General features: G+C 42.3%; 1 protein-coding gene across 1 annotated transcript; it reads right to left on the bottom strand.

The window, feature by feature from the left end:
• Positions 1–12,740: 12,740 nt before the first annotated feature.
• LOC103704435 (uncharacterized) lies at positions 12,741–14,962 on the bottom strand. Its single transcript, XM_026803573.4, has 7 exons — positions 14,747–14,962; positions 14,354–14,644; positions 14,131–14,256; positions 13,937–14,002; positions 13,647–13,712; positions 13,516–13,566; positions 12,741–13,424 (listed from the first exon to the last, which is right to left on the bottom strand). The coding sequence occupies exons 1-7, from the start codon at positions 14,903–14,905 to the stop codon at positions 13,251–13,253; spliced, it is 933 nt and encodes a 310-aa protein (XP_026659374.4). The 5' UTR covers positions 14,906–14,962; the 3' UTR covers positions 12,741–13,250.
• Between the last annotated feature and the right edge of the window lie 2,526 nt (positions 14,963–17,488).

The following is a 17,488-nucleotide window of genomic DNA, read 5'->3' as shown; positions in this document are numbered from 1 at the left end:
AGGATGCCTTTTGGCATTAATCTCTCAAGTAGTATTTGCCGCAAGAACATAAACACAAACTCATTTCAAGATTCAAGGCCAGGTGGTCGGCTAAATTAATTAAAATCTAGACATGACAGTGTATTTACTACCAACCCTATAATGTGTGGTGCAGATTTAATTTGATTAAGGATCCCGAATTTGTATTTACTACCAACCCTAAAGCTAGGCGCAACATTTTTATCTGATCTGAGAGTTAAATATGGTCTTGCTGAAATGAAACTTAAGAAGGACCATTCAAGTTATATAGGTAAATGCCTGTTTTGTAGGAAAACCTAGCATACATATTGAGAATTGATTTAAGGTTTAACAGAAGTACTACTATAAGCTTGATTATCAATCACTACTGAAAGAATCATTTTTTTTGAGTATTAATGCTCATATATATTGGTCTGTTTCAAGTTCCCATTTGTTGTTTTAATTTCAAAGACCTACTTGTGTAACCTTCTGTGGAAGGGGATGATACCACATTTTTGTGGTATCAATAAATGAAATATTGATGGGGACATCAGCTAGGTCCCCATTTTATTTGCATATTTGCTTATTGTTATTTCTGAGTTTATTTGTGTTTAGGGATTTATTTGTGGTTTATTTTATTCTGGGCTTATTTGCATTTTAGGGCTTATTTGTGGGGAATTATTTTATGTAAGGGGTTTATTTTAATTGTTCTTATGGGGCTCTATTTAAAGGGAACTTTTATGTTGATTAGGGCTTTAATGAAGAATTAGAAATTTCCTCCCCACCTAATCTCCTTCTCTCTTCTTCTCTTCTCCCTCTTCTCCCCCTCCTCCTCTTTCTCTTCTCCCTCTTCTTCTGTTCTGGTTTAAAATCCCGCTGAAGTTCTTCCTCCAGATTTGGTCCGGCATCAACTTGGTATCAGAGCAAGGCTGGTTTTGCCCCTGCTGCCAAAGCCCCGATCCAACAACAGCCTTCCGGTGCTTCAAGGAGAACAGGGCCTTCCCTCTGTCAGCCTGTTCAAAAAAAAAAAAAAAGGATCACTGTCGAGTCTGTGAAGGCCCAGATCGACAGCCACCCGCATCCGACCCTTCCTCTCTCTCGGTCTGTGTTTTCATCAGAGCAAAAAAAAAAAAAAAAAAAAAGAAAAGGGTTCTGCAGCCGAAAGAGAAGAAAGAGCCACAGTCCCTGCGCCGGATTCTCCCTCGCATCCATCTGACTTGATCCCTCGGTCGTTGCCGTTGCCCCACCACCTGCAACCACCGCCAGCCGGTGTATGGCCGATCGTCGCCGGATCCCTGGATTTCTGTGGCCGCACGAGTATTATGCCGTACGTCGACCACGGACACCGGAGCGCGTTGAAGGACCGCGTGTGACTCCCGCTGCCGGAAAGAGGAAGAGCGTCGCCGATCTATTTGCCACCTTGTCCCTCGGCACTGTCGACGCACCCGCCCACCACCGCGCACAAGATTCCGGCCGCCACCACGACCAGCCGCCGCCTGTCGTCGCCGACAACGGAGCCACCGTCACCGTGCCGTTCGGCCGTTCCGCAACCACCGCCGAAGCGGCCGGAACGTCCTCCCGAATCGTTCGGGAGGTTGAAGACGGAGACGGGTGGTAACGGGTAAGTTCTAAACCCGTTACCCCAAACCCGATAGCCCGGTTCACATCCAGTAAGTTAAAAAAAAAAAAAAAAAAAAAAATTTGGCACGTGACCCGCACGTGCTGAGTTTCACAGTTATCGGAGCGGGTTTCATTCGAAACTCGAAACCGATAACCCGAACCCGTTAGGGTTCAAAAAAAAAAAAAAAAATTCCGTAGGATCACGTGACCTGCACGTGTTTCCAAAAAAAAAAAAAAACTTACCTCTGTTTCTGTCAAACGGAAACCCTAGGGTTTCCGCCGCTGACGCCGTTGCCGCCGCCCCTGCCGTGCCATCTCTGCCGCCGACGCCTTCTCCTCCGTCAACCGAGCCGCACCGCCTTGCCGTCGCCGTCCCCGCCGCTCCCGCGACCGCCCGATCGCCACCACCACATCCTCGGCCGCCTCCTTCTCGCGGTCGACCACAGCGCCATCGCCCGAGACCTCCGCCGCCTTTCACCGCCTCCTGTTTCATCTCGCCACCGCCGCCAGAGCTCCACCGTCCGCGCCCCTCCATCATTCACCACCGACGACTCCTCTCACGAGCTCAGATCATCAGCCCGGCCGCCCCTGCAGAGCCTCTTTCAACGGGCCCCTTTCATTTGACTCCACAGCACTCCTCCTTCATCCCGTTCAAGTCCAACAGAGTCACCCGAGCTCAACTGGCCCGATCACACTCCACAGACCGCCAACGTTTCTCTCCATTGCAGGCCAAAGCCCATTTTAGTCCAAGCCGTGCGCGTTTCCTTGAGCGCGGCCCAAGGCCTTTGGCCGCAGGCCCTGTTTCAGGTCCAAGCCAGGGTGTTCTTCAGCCCATTTCAACAGCCCAGGAAGCTTTGTGCTGTAGATCCAATTCCATAACTCCAGCTAGCTCTGTCCGGCGCCAACTTCGTGTTCGAGACTCCACGCGCAGACGATTCTGGTCAACTGCATTCACCACAGGTAATAGGTTCTTCATCCTTTGGGCTTGCTTATCTAAATATGTTCTAGTTCTCTTGCATGACAGCCCTATTTTGAAACTTATTTTCTTGTCAAACTGCAAAACCTAGAACATTTTCCACCACACCCGTTCTACCTACCAATTAAATCTAAATATTAAATTAGCACACCTTAGTGTTAGGACATCATCAACATCCATAGATCAGATTACTTTCAGACTTTGAATGACTGTAAAACGTGTTTGCAACCTAACTTCTTATAGTGACTAATTTTCTACTTTAATTTTGAAATAACCAAAGTACAAATTAGTAACATTTAATTTTAAGATTATTTTTGTGAAAAGTTGCTGATTTCCGAATTCATAGTAGGTTGCATTAGTGGGTTGCATCAGTAGGTTGTCCTGCATTACCTTTGGACAATTAGGGTTCATTAGTAGTATTGCATATCATATTACCAACTAGAGTAGTTCCTGTATGCCCACCCGTAGTGGTAGAGAGTACCTCCTCACTGACTCTCAGACCCCTTCATCCACCATGGACCCCAGAGTCATACAAGATATTCTGGAACAATTAGCTGCAATACGAGCTGATAACGACGAATTCAAACGTGAGATCCGTGCTCTAGTACAACACCCTAGGACTCCGGAACCATCATCCCCAATCGCAGCTTATCCCGAGTTTGGTTTGACCACACCGCCTGCAGCTTTTCCCCATCCCCCTAGGAACCAACATCATCCTGATCACCAGCGCGATCTTGACGAGAGACTACTTCGTACCGTGCGAGTAGAAGCCCCCACATTTGCTGGTCAATTAGAGCCGAGCGTGTACCTTGATTGGAGAGCAGCCATGGATAATTATTTTGAGTGGTACGATATGACTGATGATAGAAGAGTACGGTTTGCCAAAATGAAGCTTATTGGGCAAGCTCACTGGTACTGGCATAACGTTGAACATCGGCGTGAGACCCAAAGGCTTCCACGCATCACCACTTGGGAGGATATGAAAGAAAAACTGAATGAGAAGTATCTGTCATTCTCTTACCGACAACGCCTTATGGATAGGTGGCAGAAACTAACTCAAGGAACCTCAACTGTTGCCGATTACATTGCACGATTTGAGGAGTTTCACATGAGGTGCGGTGTAATCGAAGAGGAGACTGTTACTCTTTCTAGGTTTCGAGCAGGACTCCGCGAGGAGATCCAGAAAGAATTGATCCTCCGAGAGATTACTACCCTTGGCCAGGCATACCAATTGGCTCAAGACGTGGATAGTTTTTTACGAGTCCCTGTGGTGAGACGTACCGACTCACGGTTTTTACCTCCAGGAGCTCGACCTAATCAAAGCCATCTCCCACAACCCAGACCACTCTCCAACCAGCCCTCCCAACCCGGTTCTAGCCAAACACCGACTAGGACGTTCCCGGTGCCTGCTCAAAGTACATCAACTGATAAAGGAAAAGGCATATTAGGGTCCAACCCGCCCTTAAGAAACCAAACCCAGTGTTTCAGGTGCCAAAAGTTTGGCCATATTGCGTCCCAATGTAATGCCAAGACCTATTTAATGACTGAACTGGAAGCAGGAACCCAGGATACTGAATGTGTCGAAGAAGTCTATGAACCAAACATCGAGGATTTTGTAGATGACTTTGGAGACGAAAAGACCGGGTTAGAGTTTGTTCAGACTGAATACCAAAATGAGCCCACTGATAGGAATGACCAAAACCATAGGCTCCATGTGGTTAGGTGCACACTAGCCCAAACAAAGACCGAACAAGACTGGCGAAGAACCTCCCTATTTTATACACTTATTAAGATCAATGGTAAAACATGCAAAATCTTATTTGATAGCGGGAGTTGTATCAATGCCATTGCGTCTGGAGTTGTTTCTCGCCTTGGCCTGAAATCTACCCCTCATCCTAATCCATATAAAGTAGCCTGGGTAGATAAGACGTCCATTTCGGTTTCAGAAAGATGCCTTGTCCCGATTCAATTCCTATCTTATAAAGACGAGATTTGGTGCGACTGCCTTCCGATGGACGTAGGTCAAGTCATTCTAGGAAGACCTTGGTTATACGATAGGGACGTCACACTTCATGGTCGGTCAAATTCGTGTAGTTTTATGTTCCAGGGTCGGAAAATTATACTGAATTCATTGCCTCCTAGAGAGCCCGGCCCTGAGAAGAAGGATGCTACACCACAAAAAGAAGAGCCACTTCACATCATTACTTCGAAAGAAGTAATGAAAGATATCGAAAGCCATTCACCTGTGTTCGCCCTTGTGGCTAGAGTTATTAATGTGGAGTCAAATGTCGAACATCCGGCCGCCGTAGTTCCTCTGTTGGAGGAGTTTCGCTCTGTCTTCCCAACTGATCTTCCAGAGGCACTCCCTCCAATGCGTGATATCCAGCACGTAATTGATCTCATTCCTGGAGCGTCATTGCCAAATCTTCCCCACCATAGACTCAATCCAAACGAGCACACTGAACTGAAACGCCAAGTTGATGAACTCGTCACTCGAGGGTATATTCGTGAGAGTTTGAGTCCCTGTGCTGTACCTGCACTCCTCACTCCCAAGAAAGATGGCTCTTGGAGGATGTGCGTCGATAGCCGTGCTATCAATAAAATCACGGTAAAGTATCGTTTTCCCATTCCTAGGCTGGACGACCTTTTAGACTATATGTCTGGTGCTACAGTTTTTTCCAAGATCGACCTAAAGAGTGGGTACCACCAGATTCGGATTCGTCCTGGGGATGAATGGAAAACTGCATTCAAAACCAAAGATGGACTCTACGAATGGTTAGTAATGCCTTTCGGATTAACAAATGCTCCAAGTACTTTTATGAGGGTGATGACACAGATCTTTCGACCTTTCTTGAACAAATTTGTCGTTGTATACTTTGATGACATCCTCATTTATAGTCAAACTCAAGAGCTCCATCTCTCACACCTAAGGCAGGTTTGTGAAGTCCTGCGGAAAGAAAGCTTCTTTGCAAACCCTAAGAAGTGTGCCTTCCTGACTGATCACGTCACTTTCTTAGGATTCATAGTATCTTCCAAGGGTGTCTCCGCTGATCCAGAAAAAGTAAGCGCGATAGTCGATTGGCCTGAGCCCAAGACCTTAGCCGAAGTACGTAGTTTTCATGGTCTGGCTACTTTCTATCGTCGCTTCATTAGGAATTTTAGTTCAATAATGTCTCCCATCACAGATTGCATGAAGAAAGGAGACTTTATTTGGACTAAGTCGGCATCCCAAGTATTTAAAGATATTAAGCATAGGATGACCGAAGCACCTGTCTTGCGCCTCCCTGATTTCACTAAGGTATTCGAGGTCGCATGTGATGCCTCTGGCGTTGGCATAGGTAGTGTGTTAAGCCAAGAAGGTCACCCTGTTGCGTTCTTTAGCGAAAAGTTAAGTGACGGCAGGTTGCGTTACTCCACCTATGATAAGAAATTCTATGCGGTAGTGCAAACTTTGCGACATTGGCGACACTATTTGCTACCGCAAGAATTTGTCCTGTATTCAGACCATGAGGCTTTAAAGTATCTCAATTCTCAAAAGAAATTAAACCTTCGACATGGCCGATGGATTGAGTTTCTACAAGCCTATACTTTTGTGCTGAAACATAAAGCTGGAGTTGAGAATAAGGCTGCTGATGCGCTCAGTCGACGGATCTTCCTCCTATCCATGATGAGCACTGAAGTAATTGGTTTTGAAAGGATCAGGGAACAATATACCACTTGTCCCGATTTTAGTAATGTATACCTGACCTTACGAGATGGAGTAGAGAGAGCACGATGATTTCTTTTTACACGATGATTATCTCTTTCGCTCCGACCGTTTGTGTATTCCTCGAACTTCTTTGAGAGATTTTCTAGTATGGGAAGTACACGCTGGAGGACTGTCTGGGCATTTCGGGAGAGACAAAACCATTGAGATGGTAGAAAGACGTTTCTTCTGGCCGAGTCTCAAGAGAGATGTGGCCAAAATCGTCGCTCAGTGCCGCACATGTCAATTAGCCAAACAACGTAAACAGAACACTGGGCTTTACACTCCATTACCTGTTCCTGATTGTCCGTGGCAAGATGTTAGCATGGATTTTGTGTTAGGACTTCCACGTACCTCGACCAAACACGATTCCATTTTTGTAGTAGTGGACCGGTTCTCTAAAATGGCTCATTTTCTCCCATGTTCTAAGACTTCTGATGCTTCTAGGATTGCAAAACTCTATTTTGATGAAGTCGTTAGACTCCATGGTCTCCCTAAATCTATTGTGTCCGATAGGGATGTTAAATTTATGAGCTATTTTTGGAAAACTCTTTGGCACATGATGGGTACCAAATTAAAATTTTCCTCTGCCTATCATCCCCAAACTGATGGCCAGACCGAAGTTGTCAACCGAAGTCTAGGGAGTCTTCTCAGATGTCTGGTAGGTGAGCATACTAGGACTTGGGATCTCGTGTTACCAACTGCCGAGTTTGCATATAATAGTTCGGTCAATAGGACCATAGGCATGAGTCCTTTTGAAGTGGTGAATGGCTATAAACCTAGGCAACCCATAGACTTAATTCCCATGTCTCATCAACATAGAGTCTCTGAGTCTGCACAATCATTTGCTTCACACCTGCATTCATTGCATCAGAAGATCAGCAAACTTATTCACTCTAATAACTTAAAATATAAATCCTTTGCTGATTTGCACCGACATTATAAAGAATTAAATGTAGGTGATTCAGTCATGGTAAGAATTAGACCTGAACGACTTCCTTCGGAGACGTTCAAAAAGTTGCAATCTCGTAGTGCGGGACCGTTCAAAGTCCTAAAAAAAATTAGTTCGAATGCGTATGTTGTAGATCTTCCTGAAGACTATGGGATTAGTGCGACATTTAATATTGAAGATTTAGTCCCATACAAGAAATCAACATTCATTCCTTCTGACCCTTTTGTTGATACATCCACTGTTGTTGGTCACCCTGCTCTAGCACCTGCTAGTGAGCCTCCACCTCCACAGTTTCATGCACGCAGAGAACATATAGAACTTATATTAGATGAGCAGGTTATATCTACCAGGAGAGGAAGCTACCAACGTTACCTTGTTCGGTGGAAAGGTCGACCCGAATCAGATGTGTCGTGGATTTCGCGAGCTGAGTTGCAGCGCCTTGACCCGGATCTTCTGGAGCAGTACGACAGCCGACCCGATTTACACTCGACGGGGTCGAGTTTTTCTCACCCGGAAGGAGTTGATGGGGACATCAGCTAGGTCCCCATTTTATTTGCATATTTGCTTATTGTTATTTCTGGGTTTATTTGTGTTTAGGGATTTATTTGTGGTTTATTTTATTCTGGGCTTATTTGCATTTTAGGGGTTATTTGTGGGGAATTATTTTATGTAAGGGGTTTATTTTAATTGTTCTTATGGGGCCCTATTTAAAGGGAACTTTTATGTTGATTAGGGCTTTAATGAAGAATTAGAAATTTCCTCCCCACCTAATCTCCTTCTCTCTTCTTCTCTTCTCCCTCTTCTCCCCCTCCTCCTCTTTCTCTTCTCCCTCTTCTTCTGTTCTGGTTTAAAATCCCGCTGAAGTTCTTCCTCCAGATTTGGTCCGGCATCAAATATTCTATAAAATTTCAGGTGGCCATGATCCAAAAAACTGGGAAATGGTCTGTTATCTGAGCTTGCAACGTGAGAGATGAACTCACAGGCAAAAGACAAAATGTGGATACAAGAACCTGATGGACTTTGAATTTCTAGGGGCTTTAAGATGCCATGACACAACACGGTTGAGTTGCAGAAAATGTTGTTTACTTTGAGAAAGTTTTGACTGACATATAAAATTATGAAGTGTTAATATAGCTGGTTGTATAATTTGGTAGCCATGTTACAGTGTAAGCCTTAGTTACTAGAAGCCGGTTGGGAGTGGTACCGAGAAGCGGGTCTCCAAAAAAATTAATGAGAAAATATTTAGGAAGTGGATGCGGGTACAGGTTTCCGAAGAGATTTGGTATAAGCTTGTTCAAAATCATATGCAGCATATAGTTAAAATGGGGGTTTGTGATTATAACTTGAGAGATCCTCAGATCCTTGATTCTTTCAAACTGCTCTATTCATTTCTTTTTCCTAACATGGTGTAACCAGATATTCTTGTTGACAAGGTTTTTTGATTTAGATTTTTCATCATTCTTTCTAATGCCTCTAACCATCATTCCAAAGTTCTGAGTTAAATTAAGCATAGAGAATCACAAACTAATTGTTGTCATAATTCCTACTAGTTCAACTCTTTTCCAGGTACCAGTTCTGCCTTGCTTCTTTTTCATTGCACACATTGTTCCAGCAAACGTTCCTTCTGCCATGTGATCAGTCTCAACTATAAATTCCTTCTTTGTTATAATGCATTAGATGTGGAAATTAAGAACTGAAGGCAAATTGAAGCTGAAATGGAGGGAGAGATGATGTAGATCATAAATATAAGCATGGGTAGGAATCAAGAATGAGCTGCATTTGTAAATGTAGCACCAAATGGAAGTGATAAGGCTTGTTGGTTATAGTTAGGCTCTAGTTCTCTTGCTCATTGTGATGCTTTATGATCTCGCAAAATGTTCATTAGTCATTATGCCATGTAGAAGCTGGAGCATAATAAAGAATGAAGCTTAGATCCACGTGAAGCTGAAGAACAGAGGATACCTGAGAAATATATAATGCTTTGGTGTATATGCCACCTATAAGCTCTTCAAATATGATATCCAGCATACATTGGTGAAGATAGTTAATTTATTTATTAATGGTATTCTTGAAGTTAGGGCTTACATTAGTCACGAACTTGATATAGTAAACTTCCAACTTTCTTCGTTAGTGTTCTCTTCAATTCTAGCAAGGATAGTTGGACTGTGCCGAATTGGCTGGTTTAGAATGTATCGAACTATCACAATTGAGCCTTTAAATTCAAGATGGCTGGCTAAGATTTATTAAATCCCTATTTCAGCCTCGGTTCGCTCTTATTAACCCGCCCCCTGCTTGTTGTTTTGCTTGCGATGAGTGCTCTGTTGAAATCACCACTTGTCCTAAAAATTTAAACTGATTAGATGAGGTAAATTTATTTATATATTTTATATTTTCTTACATGCCCCCCTCTCGACAGCCGCTCGTGATGGTCTGACAACATCTAGTTTGCCATGGCTTCCATCCCCCTTTCTCTCTCTCTCTCCCCCTCTCCCTCTCCCTCCCTTTCACTCTCCCTCTTCGGCTCTTCCTGTGTCGGTATGTCTTGGAATGGCACATATGGATTTGTACTATGCTAAACCAATTGTCGACCAGTACACCATCCAATACTGGTTCGTATTATAGTGCTTTTTTTGTTTTGTAGAATTTGCTTGCTACTAGTCTAGCCTAGACCAATTAGTGAGTTTCATGTCTTTTATTTGCCTATGTTTTTTGTCTCAACTTGGGTTCAAAGCACAAGTAAATTGTTCTTTATTTGCCTCACAAGTTCTGTTGCTCATTGTGGAGCCTTCATCAACTCATTAGTCATAATTGCAATTTCATTTATACTAGCATTGCAGTGTTATCAAGGCCGGATGTTTAATGTTATGGTTATCACAGTGCTATCAAGGAGTTGCTTCAAAGGCCTTGCGTCATAGTTGTTAAAAATGTGGCTCATTTTTTAACCTCTTTATTTATTCCATTCACAAAAAAGAGATGCCCGAAATTTATATTCATTTTTTTTGTTAAAACAATTTGTAACTGAGCTAATTATTTTATAATTTTTTGAGTTCGAGACTATACATAATATGTACGATACTGGTGATTTATTTGTCCTCCAGTATAATATAAAAGCTTGTTCTATCATTATCGTCTTCAAGGGTAGAAAATAGTTGATTGGATCAGTATTTTAACAAGCATGAAAATGATGCATTGGTGTAGATCTTTCTTCTTAATTAGTGATGGTTCTATTATTGCTTCGTAGTATCAAACATTGAAATAAGAATGCGTCTAAACAGGGTTAATTTCAAAACGTTACTGCAAGCTACCAATGTGTTTGAGTACTTTCTGGTCTGCTAAAACAACAGTCTTCTTGTGCTCGCAGAACCATGTTCATTAGGTGACAAGAACTTTCAGTTGCTTTTTATGAAAACTCTCATCTTGCATGCTATATTGTTCCAGTAGTTTCTCTTATATCATTAGTCCATCTGTTCTTCTTGTTGATTTCTTGTCAAAATCAGCTGAAAGAAATTTAACTCAGGCCTATAATTATTGGATTGTCTGCATTAATACTTAATTTCTGCTTATGCAAGCAGAAGTCAAATTTGCTATCCACCAGGAGGATAATATATCATTCATTCAGTCATCCGTCTCTTTTACGTCTGGGCCACCAGCTCGGTCGCGTTCTTTGTTAGGTAGAACCATGGAAATTATTTGATGGCATGCTAATTAGTTGTATAAATTATCTCTTTTAGCATGACTAAATGTTTACTTGCTGTTGACTGCATGCCACCTACCATCTTTTAACAAGATAAATCTAATGTTTTTTTTTTCTTCTCAATTCAATCAAGCAACTAGTTCTTCTAAACAGCCATGATGACTTCTTTGGGGTTTATATAGGAGACTGATCACATTATATGCTTTCTTATTGTATGACAAAGCTTGAAGGTTGTTGATGTTTTTTATCCAGGGCAAGCCGACCCAAGGCATCTTGTCAATTATTGACACATCTTGACGTGTGTGTGTGGGATCCACAACGAGTCACTCTCTCTTCTTTCTTAGTCGTTGGGGAAGTCGATTTCTTTTGTTTGGTGGGATGTCTCCTCTAAAGAGTGGGATCTCCTCAATTTGTTTGAGGTCTTCCCCATTTTCTCCGCTAATGAAAGTGTGGCAAGCTTTTCAGGCTAAATATGTATTCAAAAAGGCCAACGGGGTTGTGAACTGAATGGCTGCTTATGTGGCCAACTACTCTAGAGGCACCCTGTGTGCTTGGGAGGGGAGCTGCTTTGGGCACTCCATGATATGTTATTTTTTTTATTTTGTTAGATGTATCCATATTTGTATTGCTTGAAATACTTGCTTTAGCGAAAAAAAACAAAGTGTGGCGAGGCATGAAGGCCATCTCTCATGAAAGAGAAGTATTGAGCTCATTTCCATTACACCAAAGGTGCACCCGGTCAAATCATCTACCCTCCATTTTGGTGGGTCCGATAAATCAATAATAGCTAGATATGCGGTTGGGTCTACTCTAATGCATGCTCTGATTCCAAGTAGCTTTGAGATCTCTTGTTGACCTCAGTGAGTATACATATAGAAGAACTGTTTATGTAACTATAAGACCTCATCCAAAAAAACTAATTGGTTTGTTCTGATACTATTTGTAACAATCCATGATCTCATCCAAAAAAGCTAGTTGGAATGTATTATTTGGATTCTATAGTTTTATTTAAATATCTAAAATCTATTTAGTACATAGCTAGTATGAGACTAAATACAAACTTTTACGAATTTTCATTTTAATATAATTTTATGACCAAAAAAGTTAAAGAGTCCAGCTTGATTGATGTAAGAGTGGAATATTGTTATTTTCCTGAAGAGCTAGAAGGCTGTCTTCACCAATCAAGGAAGGTCGTTTTCTTTTTGGTGGAAATTTTCACAAGGGTGTCGGTGGTCCTTCGACCGTGACAGGGATAACCATGGCTAAACCGGCCTCGTGACCAAGATTCGTCTCCTTCCCTGCGGATGCACGTCAATTCGACGGCAAAACCTACCTAACTGTCTCCTAGTCCGAGATCATCGAGGGTCCAATTTTTCCTGTAAGCTTTTTAAGCCTTGGAAGTCCGAGATTCAAACTCATTTCTAACATTCCTAATTGGCTTAGTAGCTAGTGCTGCAGCTTAGAGCCCATGCTTCCTGGTTCATATATAACCCACTAGATTTTTGTGTTTATCTAAGGCAAATGAAGGCATGTTTTTGTGGTTATAATTAAGCTAACATTTAACATTAATGGTGAAGAGCATATGATTATAGACACGGTAGTACAGCATGCAAATAAGATTAGGATTACAATCAACCCCACAAGTCTCTGTCCAAGGATTATATAAAGGGGCAGGGTGGAGCCCAAGTGTCAACAAGTCATACAATTAAACATGGTACGGTGTCTTTATCCATTAACCAAGTCAAGCACCAAAGGCTGATAAACTTGAGCCCCTTTATTTTCTAACTTTGAAAAAGAGCGAGGAACAAATGCATGTACTTATTGTAATCAAAATCCATTTAATTCCAAAGCATGCATTAAAAGATACACACACACACACACACACTTATGATAGAGTAAACCCCACAAAAACAACAATGCTTCGCTTCTTCCGAGTGTTAACATGCCCTTTGCTACAGAACCATAGCATATATATATATATATATATATATATATATATATATATAATGTTCAGGGATGGTCCTTTGTATACCCCTCCGTATTCCCTTCTATTCTCCTATAAACTTTCTTTCCTTTCTTTTTGTTTTCTTGATAGATGAACTTTCTTTTCTTCTGTAACTGTTCCCTGACACAAAAAAACAAGGAAGCAGCAGCCCAAGGCCGGGAGTTGAGCCCCAAGAGTGAGGACACAAGAAAAGAAAAGAACACAAGAAACAGTCACTGAACCCAAGAAGGAACGCTTGGAAGAGAAGAAATTAAGAGTGGCCTAATGCTTGGTAGAGGAAGAGGAAGAGGAAGAGGAAGAGTTGGAGCAACCCATGGCTGGGAACCACAAATCAACGCGGTTGCTGTTTGCCACGTGTTCCGTGCATGACACTGGGACTAGGCACAGCCCTCGGCTCCTTAGATCATTTGTCCTCGCCTCCACCCCTCTCCCCTCCTTCATTATAGGTGAGTCCAAAGAAACAAAGTGCCGAGATTAGTAACAGAAGAAGAAAAGAGATTTAGAGAGAGAGGAGTGTGGCCTTTACATGCAGGTGGGCAGAGGATGGCAGCCGTCGCAGGTAAGGAGAGCTCAGAACCTGAAATAAAAGAACAGAGAGGAAGAGGAGGTGAGACCGTGAGAGGAATAGTAAATGAGAGAGAGATGCAACACACGCACCTGGACTTGCTCGTGGAGGAACCGGATGTAACCAAGGGATTCGTGTAGAACCGAGGCCGTATCCGACTGCGTTCCCCACAGTCAAAGTCAATCAGACCAGAAAATTTTGCACCAACTAGTTTCTCACTAGCTAGCTACTACTAGTATTCTAGATTTCTAGTAATAAAAAACAAGAATTTCTTGCATTTAATTCGGACTGTAAAGAAGAGAAGAAGGAGAAGAAGAAGAAGAAGAAGCAGAGAGATGCATGCATTAAACTAATTTTAGAAGGGATTGATGAGATCATTCACCTTGCCAAATGGTGAAACCAATTGCTGCAATGCTATAATTCTCTCTCCTAGCTTCTCCTTCCTCACCTGATCCCCTCTCCCCACCATGAACATTTTATTAATTAAAACAGAAATTTTACTATAAACGAAACCGTTAATAGTTCAACAACCATGAACCACAAAAAAAATCATAGATAAAAAATTAAAGAGCAAACCTTGATTGAGCCGTGGCTAGGGGAACCCTCAGTCTTAAGCTTCTTACTCGTGACAGAAGTGTCGGCAGTAGAGTTACTAGCTGTGGTTGTCCTCCTTCCTCCACCTCCACTAGTCCCAACTTTTTTCTAAGAAACCAAGTTACTTTGCCCACCATCAGCTATTTTTCACACTCAAAAGCCAAGATTAACTAACGGCCGGAAACGAAAAAGACACAAAGCATACCTTTGATGACTTAGAGCTGATGACGGTAGCAGGGGTAGTGGTAGAAGAAGGAGAAGAGGAGAGGGAGGACAGAAAAGAATCACTTGATTTCTGGGCAACCCCATGAAAGGGAACAGCGTCCTCCTCTTGCCCACCGAAATAGAGCATATAAGCCGTCGTAGGAGGAGGAGGAGGAGGAGATATAGAAGAGAGTGGCCCAAAAAGGTACCCCTCTTCCTCTCCCGAGCAGCCCAACATCGCAATCAAACTACCCTCCTCCATTTCCTCCCCTCTCTCCTCCATAAAAAGAAGCTGTAGAAGAAAGAAGACCTGTCAAAAACCAAGACAAAAAGAACAGTGTTCTCACGATATTTCAAGGGCTTTTAGCTCTCTCTCTCTCTCTCTCTTACGCACACACACGCTTGTAGCACTGTGGACGCCTTGGAACAACCCGGTTTGGCTCGAGAAAAAAAGGAGTGGGAGTTGGAAGGAGTAAAGGGATGTGGGCTTTTTCTTTATCAATTCCTTGCCTAAATTTCGCTTCGCTCCTTGCAACTTCCTTCCGCCTCTCATTGCCGCGGGTGGACGTATGGACGGTCGTGGTACGTTGCATGGCGATGGGTGTGTATGCGTTCGAAGTTTTTTTTGGGTTGTTGGTGAATTTATAACTACAAGAAAACCTCCGGGCCCAACGCCGGTACCATGCGAGCTCCCTCGCCGCGTATCACGTAAAGATTGGTTATTTACGCCATAACGCCGTGAATTCTACCGATAAACTCACATCATACGGCATGGAGCTTTCTCTTGGGTACATTGTTTGGGCCCCGTAGCAGCACTTGATTTTGTTTTTTCTTTTTTTACAAAAACGAATGACTCTTACCATTATAATACGGACAGATTTAAAAAAAAATCAAAAAAATAATAAATTTCAAAGCACTTATGAAACGATCCAATTCTCAATTTTATTGGACTTTCTGTAGATATGCTTAGCCTAAAAAGCCACATCGCCATCGACCATAGTTCAGATGTCTCAGGGATGGCACCCACCTGTCTTATACCGTCAGCGTCTCCTGAATCCAGTTGATAATAATAGCTGTACCGTTTGCAAACAGTACTTCTCTAGCCCACGATATGCGCCTCGAGGATAACGCACCACTTGGCTTTACATGAGTTAGATTCGGATGCTTCGAGGATGGCTTTGGGGTTGGTGTCTCTCCTCTCGGTCAAAAGCGCCACCCTAGTCCGATGGAACTAGAAACCGTGCCCCAGTGTCTCATTTGACTGCAGGCTCATGAATTTATTTCTTATTTATTTCTCCTTTGTCTCGTAACTCTCGTTATGGGTGGGGGTCTGGGGGAGAAGGAGACTAGTTGAGGGTGATCGATCACCTCCCTAATTAAATCGTTGCTTCTTGGCCCGGGGTTTGACAATTGAGAGCTAATAACACCAAAAAAAATTGGGAGCTAATGACCCATTATCGCCAGATTATCAGCAACTCTATTGATGAGTCATCAATAACGGTAGGTTTCCATATTTGATTTGGTCGTTGTATATTATTTGATGTGGAGGTGATAGAATTGGTTTAGCCTATAAATAGCAAATATTATACTCTAAGACTCTAAGTGATTTGATTTCCTACGTTTATTTAAAATTAATTATAAATTAATTATTTGAGTGGACTACCTACACCACAAATCATGGAGTTGGAGGCTTCTAGCTAGCTCGAGATTATAAACCAGATGCTATATATAACAACAATGTGATGGCTATTATAAGCATTACAATTATTTTAATCCAAAAATAATATGAGAGAATATATTTGGACACGCCTCTCATCTGAATTATTTTTTTTGATGGAATGTGGAGGAAGTAAGGTATTTTCCCTAGTCAATTTAATTAATTTAAAGTAAGTATATGTACAAAAGAAAAGAAGATTCGAACAGATATAAGGAAAGAGAAAAAAAAAATTAAAATAAAACTAAAGAGGATACATAAGTCCCAATTTGACGGTATCCTTCAATTATTTTCTCTGACCCCAAGTGTTTCCAAAGATGAAAAGAGTGGACGGTATCCTTGAAGGTTCTCTTGCTCCGGTCGAGCCAAATATGCCAAAACATAGACATGCATCATCCCTTGTTTTTCTTAAGATTGGTTAAATATACCTTTTCCTCAAAGGCATCCACAAAGAATGAAGTTTAGGTGGCCATCCTCTTAGTCTAGATAGTTTTGATGAATGAACATCTAATGCAAAGATGAGAAATACATTCCATATTACAACTACAAAGAGGGAAGTTTGTACTGATAGTTCATCCCTTTTTGGTAAGGATCTCGTTTGTGTGAAGTTTGTTCCCTTTTTTTTTGTGAACCGGCTTCTCACTACATACATCGGTGAGAGAGCCCAGAACAATCACAAGACAAAATATGATCTAATGCCTGCGGCACACGATCGCAAGTACCCCAAAATACATACCTATAATGATGGGCTATATAGGAGGCGACCCAGAAGAAGTTTGTACTTCAACGCATGCCAAAGAAATAGCTTGGCCTCCTTTGGCACTGGTGCCTTCTAGATGACTTTGCAATAAGGGCAAACAAGTCCACCACTATCGACAAATCTATAGTAAGAGTCAACTGTGAAAAATCCATGTTGTGTGAGCTTCCAGATAACATTGTGCCCCAAACTCTTGCAGTATATTAACATTTCATGAACATATAAGAAATTCTCAATGATATAACAACCTTTGATGAAGGCTAATTGGGCCTCATTCATCAAGTGGGGAAGGAAACCAACCGGTCTGTTTGCCAGGACCTTCGAGATGATTTCGTAGAGGCTATTTATAAGGTTTATCGGTCTCAAATCTCTAGCTATGAGTGTGCCCTCTTCATTTGGAATAAGGGTGATGAAGGCATATTATCATGAAGGAGATTCCAATATTTTTGACAAAAAGAGAAAGCAAATCTATCCAACTTAGGTGCCTTGGAGCCGTCTAATGAGAAAACTGCTCTCTGTCTCCTCCGTGCTGAAGTTCTCTGCAAGCATGCTAAGATCACGGGCCGGTACCATATAGTTAACCCCAATTCACCGCAATGGAAAGAGAAGAAGAGAAGCCAAAGAGGTCCATACAGCCTCACACCTGCATAAGACTACCATTCTAG

This window comes from Phoenix dactylifera, chromosome 9, assembly GCF_051530095.1.
Source record: "Phoenix dactylifera cultivar Ajwa chromosome 9, Ajwa_hap1_PhDact_Kaust_v1.1, whole genome shotgun sequence".
Classification (NCBI taxonomy): Eukaryota; Viridiplantae; Streptophyta; class Magnoliopsida; order Arecales; family Arecaceae; genus Phoenix; species Phoenix dactylifera.
Note: the sequence above shows the minus strand (reverse complement) of the source record. Positions and strands in the feature narration are given on the sequence as shown.

Excerpts from the sequence above, each read along its gene's own strand:
- LOC103704435 (XM_026803573.4), bottom strand. The coding sequence starts at position 14,905 with ATGAGAGGCGGAAGGAAGTTGCAAGGAGCGAAGCGAAATTTAGGCAAG. Across the intron at positions 14,645-14,746 it reads ACAGTGCTACAAGCGTGTGT|CTTCTTTTTATGGAGGAGAG; the intron begins GTGCGTAAGAGA and ends TTTCTTCTACAG. Across the intron at positions 13,425-13,515 it reads CATCCTCTGCCCACCTGCAT|GAGGGGAGAGGGGTGGAGGC; the intron begins GTAAAGGCCACA and ends CCTATAATGAAG.